This window comes from Cyclopterus lumpus, chromosome 1 (genome assembly GCF_009769545.1).
Source record: "Cyclopterus lumpus isolate fCycLum1 chromosome 1, fCycLum1.pri, whole genome shotgun sequence".
NCBI lineage: Eukaryota > Metazoa > Chordata > Actinopteri > Perciformes > Cyclopteridae > Cyclopterus > Cyclopterus lumpus.
Window position 1 is genome coordinate 26253837 of NC_046966.1, and position 14556 is coordinate 26268392.

At 47.6% G+C, this 14556-nt stretch overlaps 1 protein-coding gene across 1 annotated transcript; it reads left to right on the plus strand.

Annotated features, from left to right (window-relative positions):
• The first annotated feature begins 9296 nt into the window (after positions 1-9296).
• On the plus strand, positions 9297-10810 carry LOC117730977 (dynein light chain 4, axonemal). The gene is made up of 4 exons (XM_034533077.1): positions 9297-9388; positions 9723-9799; positions 10063-10146; positions 10233-10810. The coding sequence occupies exons 2-4, from the start codon at positions 9731-9733 to the stop codon at positions 10395-10397; spliced, it is 318 nt and encodes a 105-aa protein (XP_034388968.1). The 5' UTR covers positions 9297-9388; positions 9723-9730; the 3' UTR covers positions 10398-10810.
• The last annotated feature ends 3746 nt before the right edge of the window (positions 10811-14556 follow it).

Consider the following 14556-nt stretch of genomic DNA (forward strand, 5'->3'; position numbering starts at 1 on the left):
CTCTGAGAGACGGACGATAGCCTCAAAGAGGTGGATGATAGCCTCAAAGCGACGGATGATAGCCTCCGAGAGACGGACGATAGCTTCAAAGAGACGGACGATAGCCTCCAAGAGACGGACCATAGCCTCTGAGAGACGGACGATAGCCTCAAAGAGACGGACGATAGCCTCAAAGAGTCAAAGAGACGGACGATAGCCTCAAAGAGACGGACGATAGCCTCAAAGAGTCAAAGAGACGGACGATAGCCTCAAAGAGACGGACGATAGCCTCAAAGAGTCAAAGAGACGGACAATAGCCTCTGAGAGACGGACGATAGCCTCCAAGAGACGGACCATAGCTTCAAAGAGACGGACGATAGCCTCCAAGAGACGGACCATAGCCTCTGAGAGACGGACGATAGCCTCAAAGAGACGGACGATAGCCTCAAAGAATCAAAAAGACGGACGATAGCCTCAGAGAGACGGACAATAGCCTCTGAGAGACGGACTAGGGTCTCCGTTTAGCTCTCGGAGACAAACGAGGGTCTCCGTCCAGCTCTCTGAGACAAACGATGGTCTCCGTCCAGCTCTCGGAGACAAACAAGGGTCTCCGTCCAGCTCTCAGAGACAGACTAGGGTCTCCGTCTAGCTCTCGGAGACAAACGAGGGTCTCCGTCCAGCTCTCAGAAACAGACTAGGGTCTCCGTCTAGCTCTCGGAGACAAACGAGGGTCTCCGTCCAGCTCTCAGAGACAGACTAGGGTCTCCGTCTAGCTCTCTGAGACAAACGAGGGTCTCCGTCCAGCTCTCAGAGACAGACTAGGGTCTCCGTCTAGCTCTCGGAGACAAACGAGGGTCTCCGTCCAGCTCTCAGAGACAGACGAGGGTCTCCGTCTAGCTCTCAGAGACAGACTAGGGTCTCCGTCTAGCTCTCGGAGACAAACGAGGGTCTCCGTCCAGCTCTCAGAGACAAACGAGGGTCTCCGTCCAGCTCTCAGAGACACCTGATGTCTCTCTCAGCACCAACCAGACACTTGATTCATTGTGATAAACCAGAGTGACTTTGGTAAAACTGTGTTGTGTCCCTGAATGTAAACCTGATGAAATGTCCGTATATTTGCATGAGCAAAGTCACATTTGACTAAAGAAACAAACTCAGTGTTGAAGTCACCACAAGGATCAGATCCTCACAGGAAGACAGGGACGGACGTGCAGGACGTGGATTGATTCTGTGGCGGCCATTTTGAACAAATGTTTTACTTTTGTTCTCTTTGCAAACTAAAGAACAAACAAGACAGTAAAACGTGGGATGCTTCTATTTGTCTCAAACCCTGATGCATTTTCTCTCTTCTTTGCATTAACTATGAAAGGATTGAAGGCTGGAGAAGTAGAAGGAAATATTTCCTTGTTTAGTGAGTGTGATATATAAAGCATTTCATGTGTTGATTCATTATGTTGGACCTCAATACTCTCTAGTCGTAGATATTTAATGTAAACAACTCCCACGTGAATGAAACATAGCAGCAGGTCTATTGATCTTGAGGAGAATGCCACATCGTCTGCATATCGTCACATAACGAGGCGGCTTGGATGTTTATTAATGTCTTGATTCAAAGTTCAAAATGGACGTCACGGGAATAACGTTCTGAGGAAAGCGGTCAGGGTTCGATTCCCACTCCGGTTGAACACGTATCCAGTCAGCGCTGTGCAGAAAAGTGAACTGTGGTTCAAATACAAATCCACTCGTTACCTCAAGACATCGGCCCCACATGCCATCCATCCGCCACCCACTTGTAAAGTGCCTGCCTGGGCTCTCACGCCCAAATATAATGTTTTTATGTTTTACTTTTCTTCTTCTTCTTTTTCTTCTCTCTCTCTCTCTCTCTCTCTCTCTCTCTCTCTCTCTCTCTCTGTCTGTCTGTCCGTCCTGCTTTAGGTAGTTGAAGGCTGTGACAGTGTTGCGCTTCTTTATTTGCATCTTCATGGATCTTATGATATTGTGAAATCGATCGATGACAGAAAGACAAATAAAATGGGGCGAATGTGGGGCGACTATGGGTCAGTGGTTAGCATGCCCGTCTTTCAATCAAGAGGTTGGCAGTTCAATCCCCGCCCTAGTCGATGTGTCCTTGAGCAAGAAACTTAACCCTGCATTGCTCCCCGTAGCTGTGCCTACGGTGTATAATGTAAAGTGTCTTTGAGTATCTTTAAAAGCACTATATAAATTAAATGGATTATTATTAAAATGGTTATGACATCAATCCTGGATTCTTATATCTCCAAAAATGACATCAGAGAAATATGTGGAACCGTGTGTGTGTGTGTGTGTTGAATGTAAACAAATGGACACATTTAGGATTTTAGAATTACAAGAAAAAATCTCTAAATCATTGGAAAGATCTAATTATGATAAAGAATCGTATAAGAGATCTCATTACTATGAGAAAATATAAAATTATGAGAATATATATATTTATTATGAGAAAAGATATTTTGATTTCGAAAGAAATCTCATAATCATGAGGAAAGATTTTTAAATAATGAGACAATATCTCGCAATCATGAGAAAAGATCTTTTATTGTGAGAAAAATATTTTTTTATTGTGATTATTTTGGACTAAAACTGAAGCACCTGTTGCTCGGAGACGGTCGTGATCTGAATTCTGTAGAACTTGAAACAAACATTTGGATTCAACGTTGGAAGCTCGTGACTCGTCTGGGTGGCCGACACAAAACAACAACAACAACAACAACGTTTAAGACGTGCTCGTTTACGAGGCCATCAGCTGTGGATGGTTCATCTACCTGATTGCACCTCAACCAAACCACTGAGGGAAGGCTGAGAAACAAAGGGGTGTGGCCTCCTCCCATTGAGCTAACAGATTAGTGTGTGTGTGTGTGTGTCAGTGTGTGAGTGTGTGTGTGTCTCTGTCTGTGTCGGTGTGTGTGTGTGTGTGTGTGTGTGTGCGTGGACATAATAGATGACTCACAGTGTGAACGAGGGTTGAACTGAACTGTGATCTGATTTCATCCTCCCGGCATCGTGTCCGTCTACCACCTCATGGTTTAATGGAGGCCTGGGCCCTATTCCTACGCTGGATAATCTGGCCACGCCCCCTGAAGGAAGTGGCCCCTCCCTTCCTCATTGATGAAGTGATATTAGTTATATTAATGTTTCATAGGGAGAGAGTTCTGATGACGTGATGACGACTTCCTGTACGAGCGCCTTCCATTCTGCCCTCAAGGAATCAATTATTACAGACCTTCTGGAGCCTACATTGAACACCACATTGACTGTCTCACAGACTGTATGCAGAGCCTTGTGGTACAGTGTGGTACATTGTTGTACAGTGTGGTACATTGTTGTACATTGTGGTACATTGTTATAGAGTGTGGTGCATTGTTGTACATTGTTGTACAGTATGGTACATTGTGGTACATTGTTATAGAGTGTGGTACAGTGTGTACAGTGTGGTGCATTGTTGTACATTGTTGTACATTGTGGAACATTGTGGTATAGTGTGGTACATTGTTGTACAGTGTGGTACATTGTTGTACATTGTGGTACATTGTTATAGAGTGTGGTGCATTGTTGTACATTGTTGTACAGTATGGTACATTGTGGTACATTGTTATAGAGTGTGGTACAGTGTGTACAGTGTGGTGCATTGTTGTACATTGTTGTACATTGTGGAACATTGTGGTATAGTGTGGTACATTGTTTTACAGTGTGGTACATTGTGGTACATTGTTGTACATTGTGGTACATTGTAGTACAGTGTGGTACAGTGTGGTGCATTGTTGTACAGTGTGGTACATTGTTATAGAGTGTGGTACAGTGTGTACAGTGTGGTGCATTGTTGTACATTGTGGAACATTGTGGTATAGTGTGGTACATTGTTTTACAGTGTGGTACATTGTGGTACATTGTAGTACAGTGTGGTACATTGTGGTACATTGTGTACAGTGTGGTACATTGTTTTACAGTGTTGTACATTGTTGTATAGTGTGGTACATTGTGTACAGTGTGGTCAATGTTGTACATTGTGTACAGTGTGGTACATTGTGTACAGTGTGGTCAATGTTGTACATTGTGTACAGTGTGGTACATTGTTCTACAGTGTGGTACATTGTGTACAGTGTGGTCAATGTGGTACATTGTGGTACATTGTTGTACATTGTTCGACAGTGTGGTACATTGTTGTACATTGTTCGACAGTGTGGTACAGTGTTGTACATTGTGGTACATTGTGGTACAGTGTGGTACATTGTTGTACAGTGTGGTCAATGTGGTACATTGTGGTACATTGTTGTACATTGTTCGACAGTGTGGTACATTGTTGTACATTGTTCGACAGTGTGGTACAGTGTTGTACATTGTGGTACATTGTGGTACATTGTTGTACAGTGTGGTACATTGTTCGACAGTGTGGTACAGTGTTGTACATTGTGGTGCATTGTGGTACATTGTGGTACATTGTGGTACATTGTGGTACATTGTTGTATAGTGTGGTACAGTGTGGTACAGTGTGGTACATTGTTGTATAGTGTGGTACAGTGTGGTACATTGTTGTACAGTGTGGTGCATTGTTGTACAGTGTGGTACATTGTTGTATAGTGTGGTACATTGTTGTACAGTGTGGTGCATTGTTGTACAGTGTGGTACATTGTTGTATAGTGTGGTACAGTGTTGTACATTGTGGTACATTGTGGTGCATTGTGGTACATTGTGGTACATTGTGGTACAGTGTGGTACATTGTTGTATAGTGTGGTACAGTGTGGTGCATTGTTGTACATTGTTCTACAGTGTGGTACATTGTGGTACATTTCATGTCATTTAGCTGACGCTTTTATCCAAAGCGACTTACAATAAGTGCATTAAACCATGAGTCCAAACTCAGAACAACAAGAATCAAGAAAGTACAATTTCTTCAATAACGTTAAACAACAAAGTGCTATCAGTAAGAGACATTTAAGTGCTACTAAAGTGTTAAACTACAAAGTGCTATCGGTAAGAGACATTTAAGTGCTACTAGAGTGTTAAACTACAAAGTGCTATCAGTAAGGGACATTTAAGTGCTACTAAAGTGTTAAACTACAAAGTGCTATCAGTAAGGGACATTTAAGTGCTACTAAAGTGTTAAACTACAAAGTGCTATCAGTAAGAGACATTTAAGTGCTACTAAAGTGCTACTACGGCTCTACCTTCCCTATTCAAGGTGTAGTCACTAAGATGTGTTTTTAGTCTGTAGAGACTTCCTGTCCTGATGTCAATGGGGAGCTCGTTCCACCAATGAGGAGCCAGCACAGCAAACAGTCGGGACTTTGTTGAGTGTTTAGCTCGAAGTGAAGGAACTACAAGCTGATTGGTGGAGGTTAGACCATGTCCTGGGTGTGAGGTTAGACCATGTCCTGGGTGTGAGGTTAGACCATGTCCTGGTGTGAGGTTAGACCATGTCCTGGGTGTGAGGTTAGACCATGTCCTGGGTGTGAGGTTAGACCATGTCCTGGTGTGAGGTTAGACCATGTCCTGGGTGTGAGGTTAGAGCATGTCCTGGTGTGAGGTTAGACCATGTCCTGGTGTGAGGTTAGACCATGTCCTGGGTGTGAGGTTAGACCATGTCCTGGTGTGAGGTTAGACCATGTACTGGGTGTGAGGTTAGACCATGTCCTGGGTGTGAGGTTAGACCATGTCCTGGATGTGAGGTTAGACCATGTCCTGGGTGTGAGGTTAGACCATGTCCTGGGTGTGAGGTTAGACCATGTCCTGGTAACCAGTGAAGGTCGCGGAGGAGCGGAGGATTGTGGGTAAATTTAGGAGGTTGAAGACCAGTCGAGCAGCTGCATTCTGGATGAGCTGCAGAGGTCGAGTGACATTAGCAGGTAGACCTGAAGGAGGAGTTACAGTAGTCTAGCCGTGAGATGACCAGAGCCTGGACCAGAACCTGGACCAGAACCTGGACCAGAGCCTGGACTAGAGCCTGGACCAGAGCCTGGACCAGGACCAGAACCAGAACCTGTGCCGCCTTCTGAGTGAGAAGGGGTCGGATTCTCCTGATGTTGTACAGCATGTACCTACAGGAGCGTGTTGTTGTGGTAATGTTGGCAGTCAGGGAGAGTTGACTGTGGTACATTGTGGTACATTGCGGTACATTGTTCTACAGTGTGGTACATTGTTGTACAGTGTGGTACATTGTGGTACATTGCGGTACATTGTGGTACATTGTTCTACAGTGTGGTACATTGTTGTACAGTGTGGTACATTGTTGTACAGTGCGGTACATTGCGGTACATTGTGGTACATTGCGGTACATTGTTGTACAGTGTGGTACATTGTTGTACAGTGTGGTACATTGTTCTACATTGTGGTACATTGTTCTACATTGTTGTACAGTGTGGTACATTGTTCTACAGTGTGGTACATTGTTCTACATTGTGGTACATTGCGGTACATTGTGGTACATTGCGGTACATTGTGGTACATTGTTCTACATTGTGGTACAGTGTGGTACATTGCGGTACATTGTGGTACATTGTTCTACATTGTGGTACAGTGTGGTACATTGTTCTACAGTGTGGTACATTGTTCTACATTGTGGTACATTGTTGTACAGTGTGGTACATTGCGGTACATTGTGGTACATTGCGGTACATTGTGGTACATTGTTCTACATTGTGGTACAGTGTGGTACATTGCGGTACATTGTGGTACATTGCGGTACATTGTGGTACATTGTTCTACATTGTGGTACAGTGTGGTACATTGTTCTACATTGTGGTACATTGCGGTACATTGTTCTACATTGTGGTACAGTGTGGTACATTGCGGTACATTGTGGTACATTGTTCTACATTGTGGTACAGTGTGGTACATTGTTCTACAGTGTGGTACATTGTGGTACATTGTTCTACATTGTGGTACATTGTTCTACATTGTGGTACAGTGTGGTACATTGTTCTACATTGTGGTACAGTGTGGTACATTGCGGTACATTGTGGTACATTGTTCTACATTGTGGTACAGTGTGGTACATTGTTCTACAATGTGGTACATTGTTCTACATTGTGGTACAGTGTGGTACATTGTTCTACATTGTGGTACATTGCGGTACATTGTGGTATATTGCGGTACATTGTGGTACATTGTTCTACATTGTGGTACATTGTGGTATATTGCGGTACATTGTGGTACATTGTTCTACATTGTGGTACAGTGTGGTACATTGCGGTACATTGTGGTACATTGTTCTACATTGTGGTACAGTGTGGTACATTGCGGTACATTGTGGTACATTGTTCTACATTGTGGTACAGTGTGGTACATTGTTCTACAGTGTGGTACAGTGTGGTACAGTGTGGTACATTGTTCTACAGTGTGGTACATTGTTCTACATTGTGGTACATTGTGGTACATTGTTCTACATTGTGGTACAGTGTGGTACATTGTGGTACAGTGTGGTACATTGTTCTACAGTGTGGTACATTGTGGTACATTGTTCTACATTGTGGTACAGTGTGGTACATTGTTCTACAGTGTGGTACATTGTGGTACATTGTGGTACAGTGTGGTACATTGTTCTACATTGTGGTACATTGTGGTACATTGTTCTACAGTGTGGTACATTGTTCTACATTGTGGTACAGTGTGGTACATTGTTCTACAGTGTGGTACATTGTGGTACATTGTTCTACAGTGTGGTACATTGTTCTACATTGTGGTACATTGTTGTACATCGTGGTTTTGGTGGAACTCTTGGATGTGTTCATTACGTTCCCTGACCATGTCCGAGTAAATGCAATAAAAGTTCTATATGGTGTAAGATATGTGTTCAGAACTTCGGGTCCCGTGGCCGCAGGAAATTCAGGATTTAATGAATTAAAGTTTAACAATATTTAATGGCAAAGATAACATTCATATAGCGTTCACGATCGTGGAGCTGGTAACGGAGAGCTCTCCACAGACGGGGCGGTCTCGAGATCCAGAACCAAAGAACTCTGAGTCCACAACAAATGCTCGGCTGTTAGTCCGGTCATGTAAATGAATTCACACCTGAGGGTGAGTTCCATTGGTCAGTTCAAAGGATGCCGCCGTTCTGTTCGCTAAGACAATTGATAAGCTGGAGAGGTCAAGGCTCACACTTCCGGTCAAGGACAGGAAGTTCCCCTTCACAATAAACCTATTATCCTGCCATAAGAATAAAAGCAACATCTCAGGTTTCAATCGGCATTCATTTGAACTATTGTCTAAACAATAAAACATAATTCATTCTCATGCATCATACAATTAATCATTACATTTGTCATCAACAAACAGAATAATAAAACAGTGATCCTCTCTTATGTTTTATAATACATTCCTCAGAATATTCCTCAAATTAATTAACATAACTTTCTTTATGTATTAATTTAAAACATAACCTCTTATTTACATGTGCAAGTGTATACAAAATCCACTACAACTCAGCAGTGGTCATCTCCACCTACATGAATATGCACTTATATATTATCTATTGTTCTGAAAGAGTTGAGTTATGTTAGATCCCATTGGATGATGCGTGTCATTACACCGAGCAGGCAGTCGGTGTAATGACACGCATCATGGGTCAAACCCTCCACCAGATGTCTGCAGCAGAATGTGGGTCAGACTCAGTGAGACAGCTGATTAGGACAACAATAAAATCATGAGGGATTTTATTTTGTATTTTACAAATATATCTATATATACAGGAAGTAAGATAGATAGATAGATGGATGGATAGATAGATAGATAGATAGATAGATAGATGGATGGATGGATGGATGGATGGATGGATGGATGGATGGATGGATGGATGGATGGATGGATGGATGGATGGATGGATGGATGGATGGATGGATGGATGGATGGATGGATGGATGGATGGATGGATGGATGGATGGATGGATGGATGGATAGATAGATAGATAGATAGATAGATAGATAGATAGATAGATGGATAGATAGATATATAGATAGATAGATGGATAGATAGATAGATAGATAGATAGATAGATAGATAGATAGATAGATTTTTAGATAGATATATAGATAGATAGATAGATAGATAGATAGATAGATATATAGATAGATAGATAGATAGATAGATAGATAGATAGATAGATAGATAGATAGATAGATAGATAGATAGATAGATAGATAGATAGACAGCAGTACTTTCTCTGTATTTATATGTTATAAAATAACTTCCTTGAAATAAACCTGACTGAGTCTGAAGACTCCCCGCACTTGTTTGACAGACTATGAACCAATAGGAGAGCAGCTGCGCTGTAGTGGGCGGGCTTACCCTGACCGGACATCCGTTGTTTAGAATGTCTCCTTAACAACCGACCTGGAGTCAGACAGCAGAAGTTCTCGGAGGAGAAACGCCTCGTAAGTCGCTCACACCTCCACCTGCACGTCCCGCAGCTCTCACTCTGCCCCCGACGGCCCACGAGCCCCGAGCGGCACGCGCTCAGCGCACGAGGGGCTTTCCTGAGGGGAGAAGGCAGCAGACAAGCTAAGCTAGCTAGCTAGGAAAGCTAACCGTTATATGTTCCTAATGTTGACGCTAACACCGGGGTCATGGTAACGGGACCACAACGGGACCACGGTAACGGGGTCATGGTAACGGGACCACGGTAACGGGGTCACGGTAACGGGACGGAGGCGGTTTGAAGTCACACCTTCCGGTTGTTAACGTGTAGTAAACGTTGTTGCTCCGCAGGAGTCGGGATGGCTGGAACCGGAGAGAAGAAGGAGGAGGCCGACTACAAGAGACTGCACAGCTTCCCTCTCATCCGGGTACGTTTCAGTTAGACAGGTGGAGCTGCAGGTAGACAGGTAATCACGTTCACTCAGAAGAGCCTGAACGCATCATGAGAACGTTATCATGTACCTTCAGCCAGTACTCATGTTCACTGAGCGGCGCCTGAACGCATCATGAAAACCTCTCATTCTACTGCAGCAGGTCTGCCCCTCTCGGTCCTGGTTCTGGTTCTCCCGTGCCCCCCTCCCGGGTCTCCAGCAGCGTGGTGACGTGTCGGCCCTTTTGTTTGTGTCCTCAGCACACCGACATGCCGGAGGAGATGAGGGTGGAGACCATGGAGCTCTGCGTGACGGCCTGCGAGAAGTTCGCCACCAACAATGAGGTGAGTGTCGTCTTCGACGTTCTCTAAAGGGTGTGACTGGTAATCGTGCTGAGTTCAAGCTCCCCGTTATCCGCATCTCCTCCCAGAGCGCGGCCAAGATGATCAAAGAGTCCATGGACAAGAAGTTCGGCAGCTCGTGGCACGTGGTGATCGGCGAGGGCTTCGGCTTCGAGGTGACGCACGAGGTGAAGAACCTCCTCTACATGTTCTTCGGAGGCGGTCTGGCTGTGTGCGTGTGGAAGTGTTCGTAGCCCCTCCCCCCCACGGAGGCCCCGCCTCCCGCTGACCAGGGAACAAACACCAGCGACTATAAACATTTTTTGGAGATTCTTTAAAACGGGAAACAAAATCTTTCTGCTGTTTCCTCTCTGGAGCTCGTGTGTGTGTGTGTGTGTGTGTGTGTGTGTGTGTGTGTGTGTGTGTGTGTGTGTGTGTGTGTGTGTGTGCTGGACACACACTGTCTTCCTTTTTAGTTTTTTATTAAACCTCATTTTTCGTCACCACCCTCTAAACTCTTTCTCTCTCCGGCCGCTCGTCTTCAATAAGATTTGTAATATTTTCTACGTGTACATATTTTGCGGGCGGCGCCGTGGAGGCGTCTCATGTTCAATGACCCAGTTGGTGTGAATTAACCTGATTGTACAATAAAATGAACAGAACTATAGTCCACTTGTTCTTCTTCACGTTGCCGTGGTAACCGAAGGGTTAGATAACAAGTTTATTGTGAGTTGAATGTTGAAGCCTCTCTGGGTCTCTGAGGTTCCCCCTGAGGAGGGTTCCTACCCGTCGGCTGTGACGTCCAACCTAAAGAGAATAAAGTGAGTTGAACCAATGAGATGCTTTAGGTTCCTCAGGAGGAAGAGGAGCCGGTGATGAAGACGCTTCTCATCCTGTCTTCTGGAGTGGAACCGGACCCCAAGAAGAAGGAAAACATCATTAAGTACCATTAAACATCATTAAGTACCATTAAACATCATTAATCATCCATAAAGCTGCTTTCTCTTCTCACGTCTTCATCACGTTTAATAAGTGATATTTATTCTTTGAACTCTTTAAAGAACGAGAACATTAACGTCTCCATCCATTTTATTCTTTTGTATTTTTAGCAACACATCAGCAAACAGAAAGTTCCAGTTGGTGTTGACTATTATGGGATGTGACGAGGTCACAGAGGGCATGTTGGCCCGGGGAGGAGGGGGGGTCTTGGTGTTGACTCAACCTCAAACCCAGACACGGTGACCCTGCACCGGGTCGGCCTGCCCTCTCCGGACTCTCAACCAATCAGACGCTCTCGTCTCTCATGTGTCACCTGTCCGTCACGGGGGTTACGCAACACGCAGGATGAGTGTGATATCTGATACGATGTGTATGATGCAGCTCATTCATTATTCACCCGGATGCTCTTTACAGATCTCACCTCGTTAAATATTAACGGCTCTGCTGGTTGCTTATGAGACAGAGGCTCGAGAAGAGGTTATTACACAGTTATTACACTATTACATTGTTACATAGGAATCAAACACACGGACACGTTTGATATGTTTGTGTGTGTGTGTGTGTGTGTGTGTATGTGTGTGATTGTGTGTGTGTGTGTGTGTGTGTGTATGTGTATGAGTGTGTGTGTGTGTATGTGTGTGATTGTGTGTGTGTGTGTGTGTGTGTGTGTGATTGTGTGTGTGTGTGTGTGTATGTGTGTGATTGTGTGTGTGTGTGTGTGTGTGTGTATGTGTATGAGTGTGTGTGTGTGTATGTGTGTGATTGTGTGTGTGTGTGTGTGTGTGTATGTGTATGAGTGTGTGTGTGTGTATGTGTGTGATTGTGTGTGTATGTGTGTGATGGTGTGTGTGTGTGTGTGTGTATGTGTATGAGTGTGTGTATGATTCCCACAGATTCTCTGTGTCCCTGAAGGCCACACAGAGAGCTGCATTATTAATCTGTGAGGTTCATCAACCAGAATAGAAACGGGCAGAAGAAGCGTGTTCATAATCCATCAGTGAGGAGAAAGGAAACACTCGCTTCCTTTCCTCTGGTGGATTCCTCTCCTCACCGACGAATCTTTGAGAACTTCATAAACAAATGAGTAAAACAAAGATGAAAATCCTGAATCCATCTTTGGCTCAGCGGGTCATTAAATATGAGATTTAATTAAAATAATAATAATAATAATTACGAGAACGTGAATGAAATAAAGAGGAGGTTGAAAGGCAAACATACATTCATTAGTTTATTATTAAATAGCGGGCAGCGGGACCTCCTGCACCAGGACCTCCTGCACCGGACCTCCTACACCAGGACCTCCTGTACCGAGAGTCCTGCACCGGACCTTCTACACCGGGACCTCCTGCACCGGACCTCCTACACTGGGACCTCCTGCACCGGACCTCCTACACCGGGACCTCCTGCACCGGACCTCCTACACTGGGACCTCCTGCACCGGACCTCCTACACCGGGACCTCCTGCACCGGACCTCCTACACCGGGACCTCCTGCACCGGACCTCCTACACCGGGACCTCCTGCACCGGACCTCCTACACCGGGACCTCCTGCACCGGACCTCCTACACTGGGACCTCCTACACCGGGACCTCCTGCACCGGACCTCCTACACCGGGACCTCCTGCACAGGGACCTCCTACACCGGGACCTCCTACACCGGGACCTCCTGCACCGGACCTCCTACACCGGGACCTCCTGCACAGGGACCTCCTGCACCGGACCTCCTACACCGGGACCTCCTACACCGGGACCTCCTGCACCGGACCTCCTACACCGGGACCTCCTACACCGGGACCTCCTGCACCGGGACCTCCTGCACCGGACCTCCTACACCGGGACCTCCTGCACCGGGACCTCCTGCACCGGACCTCCTATACCCGGACCTCCTGCACCTAACCTCCTACACCGGGACCTCCTGCACCGGGACCTCCTGCACCGGGACCTCCTCCACCGGGACCTCCTGCACCGGGACCTCCTACACCGGGACCTCCTCCACCGGGACCTCCTGCACCGGGACCTCCTGCACCGGGACCTCCTACACCGGGAACTCCTACACCGGGACCTCCTACACCGGGACCTCCTGCACCGGACCTCCTACACCGGGACCTCCTGCACCGGACCTCCTACACCGGGACCTCCTGCACCTAACCTCCTACACCGGGACCTCCTGCACCGGGACCTCCTGCACCGGGACCTCCTACACCGGGACCTCCTGCACCGGACCTCCTACACCGGGACCTCCTGCACCGGGACCTCCTACACCGGGACCTCCTACACCGGACCTCCTACACCGGGACCTCCTGCACCGGACCTCCTACACCGGGACCTCCTACACCGGGACCTCCTGCACCGGACCTCCTACACCGGGACCTCCTACACCGGGACCTCCTGCACCGGACCTCCTACACCGGGACCTCCTGCACAGGGACCTCCTACACCGGGACCTCCTACACCGGGACCTCCTACACCGGGACCTCCTACACCGGGACCTCCTGCACTGGGACCTCCTGCACCGGACCTCCTACACCGGGACCTCCTGCACCGGACCTCCTACACCGGGACCTCCTACACCGGGACCTCCTACACCGGGACCTCCTGCACCGGACCTCCTACACCGGGACCTCCTGCACAGGGACCTCCTACACCGGGACCTCCTACACCGGGACCTCCTACACCGGGACCTCCTGCACTGGGACCTCCTGCACCGGACCTCCTACACCGGGACCTCCTGCACCGGACCTCCTGCACCGGGACCTCCTGCACAGGGACCTCCTACACCGGGACCTCCTACACCGGGACCTCATGCACCGGGACCTCCTACACCGGGACCTCCTGCACAGGGACCTCCTGCACCGGACCTCCTACACCGGGACCTCCTACACCGGGACCTCCTGCACCGGACCTCCTACACCGGGACCTCCTGCACCGGGACCTCCTGCACCGGACCTCCTACACCGGGACCTCCTGCACCGGGACCTCCTGCACCGGACCTCCTATACCCGGACCTCCTGCACCTAACCTCCTACACCGGGACCTCCTGCACCGGGACCTCCTGCACCGGACCTCCTACACCGGGACCTCCTGCACCGGACCTCCTACACCGGGACCTCCTGCACCGGACCTCCTACACCGGGACCTCCTGCACCGGGACCTCCTGCACCGGGACCTCCTACACCGGGACCTCCTGCACCGGACCTCCTACACCGGGACCTCCTGCACCGGGACCTCCTACACCGGGACCTCCTGCACCGGGACCTCCTACACCGGGACCTCCTGCACCGGACCTCCTACACCGGGACCTCCTACACTGGGACCTCCTACACCGGACCTCCTACACCGGACCTCCTACACCAGACCTCCTACACCAGACCTCCTACACCGGACCTCCTACACCAGACCTCTTGCACCGGGACG

Bases quoted from the DNA above. Each gene is read 5' to 3' on its own strand.
- LOC117730977 (XM_034533077.1), top strand. From the start codon at position 9,731: ATGGCTGGAACCGGAGAGAAGAAGGAGGAGGCCGACTACAAGAGACTG. The intron at 9,800-10,062 runs GTACGTTTCAGT...TTGTGTCCTCAG, and splicing joins ACAGCTTCCCTCTCATCCGG to CACACCGACATGCCGGAGGA. The intron at 10,147-10,232 runs GTGAGTGTCGTC...ATCTCCTCCCAG, and splicing joins AGTTCGCCACCAACAATGAG to AGCGCGGCCAAGATGATCAA.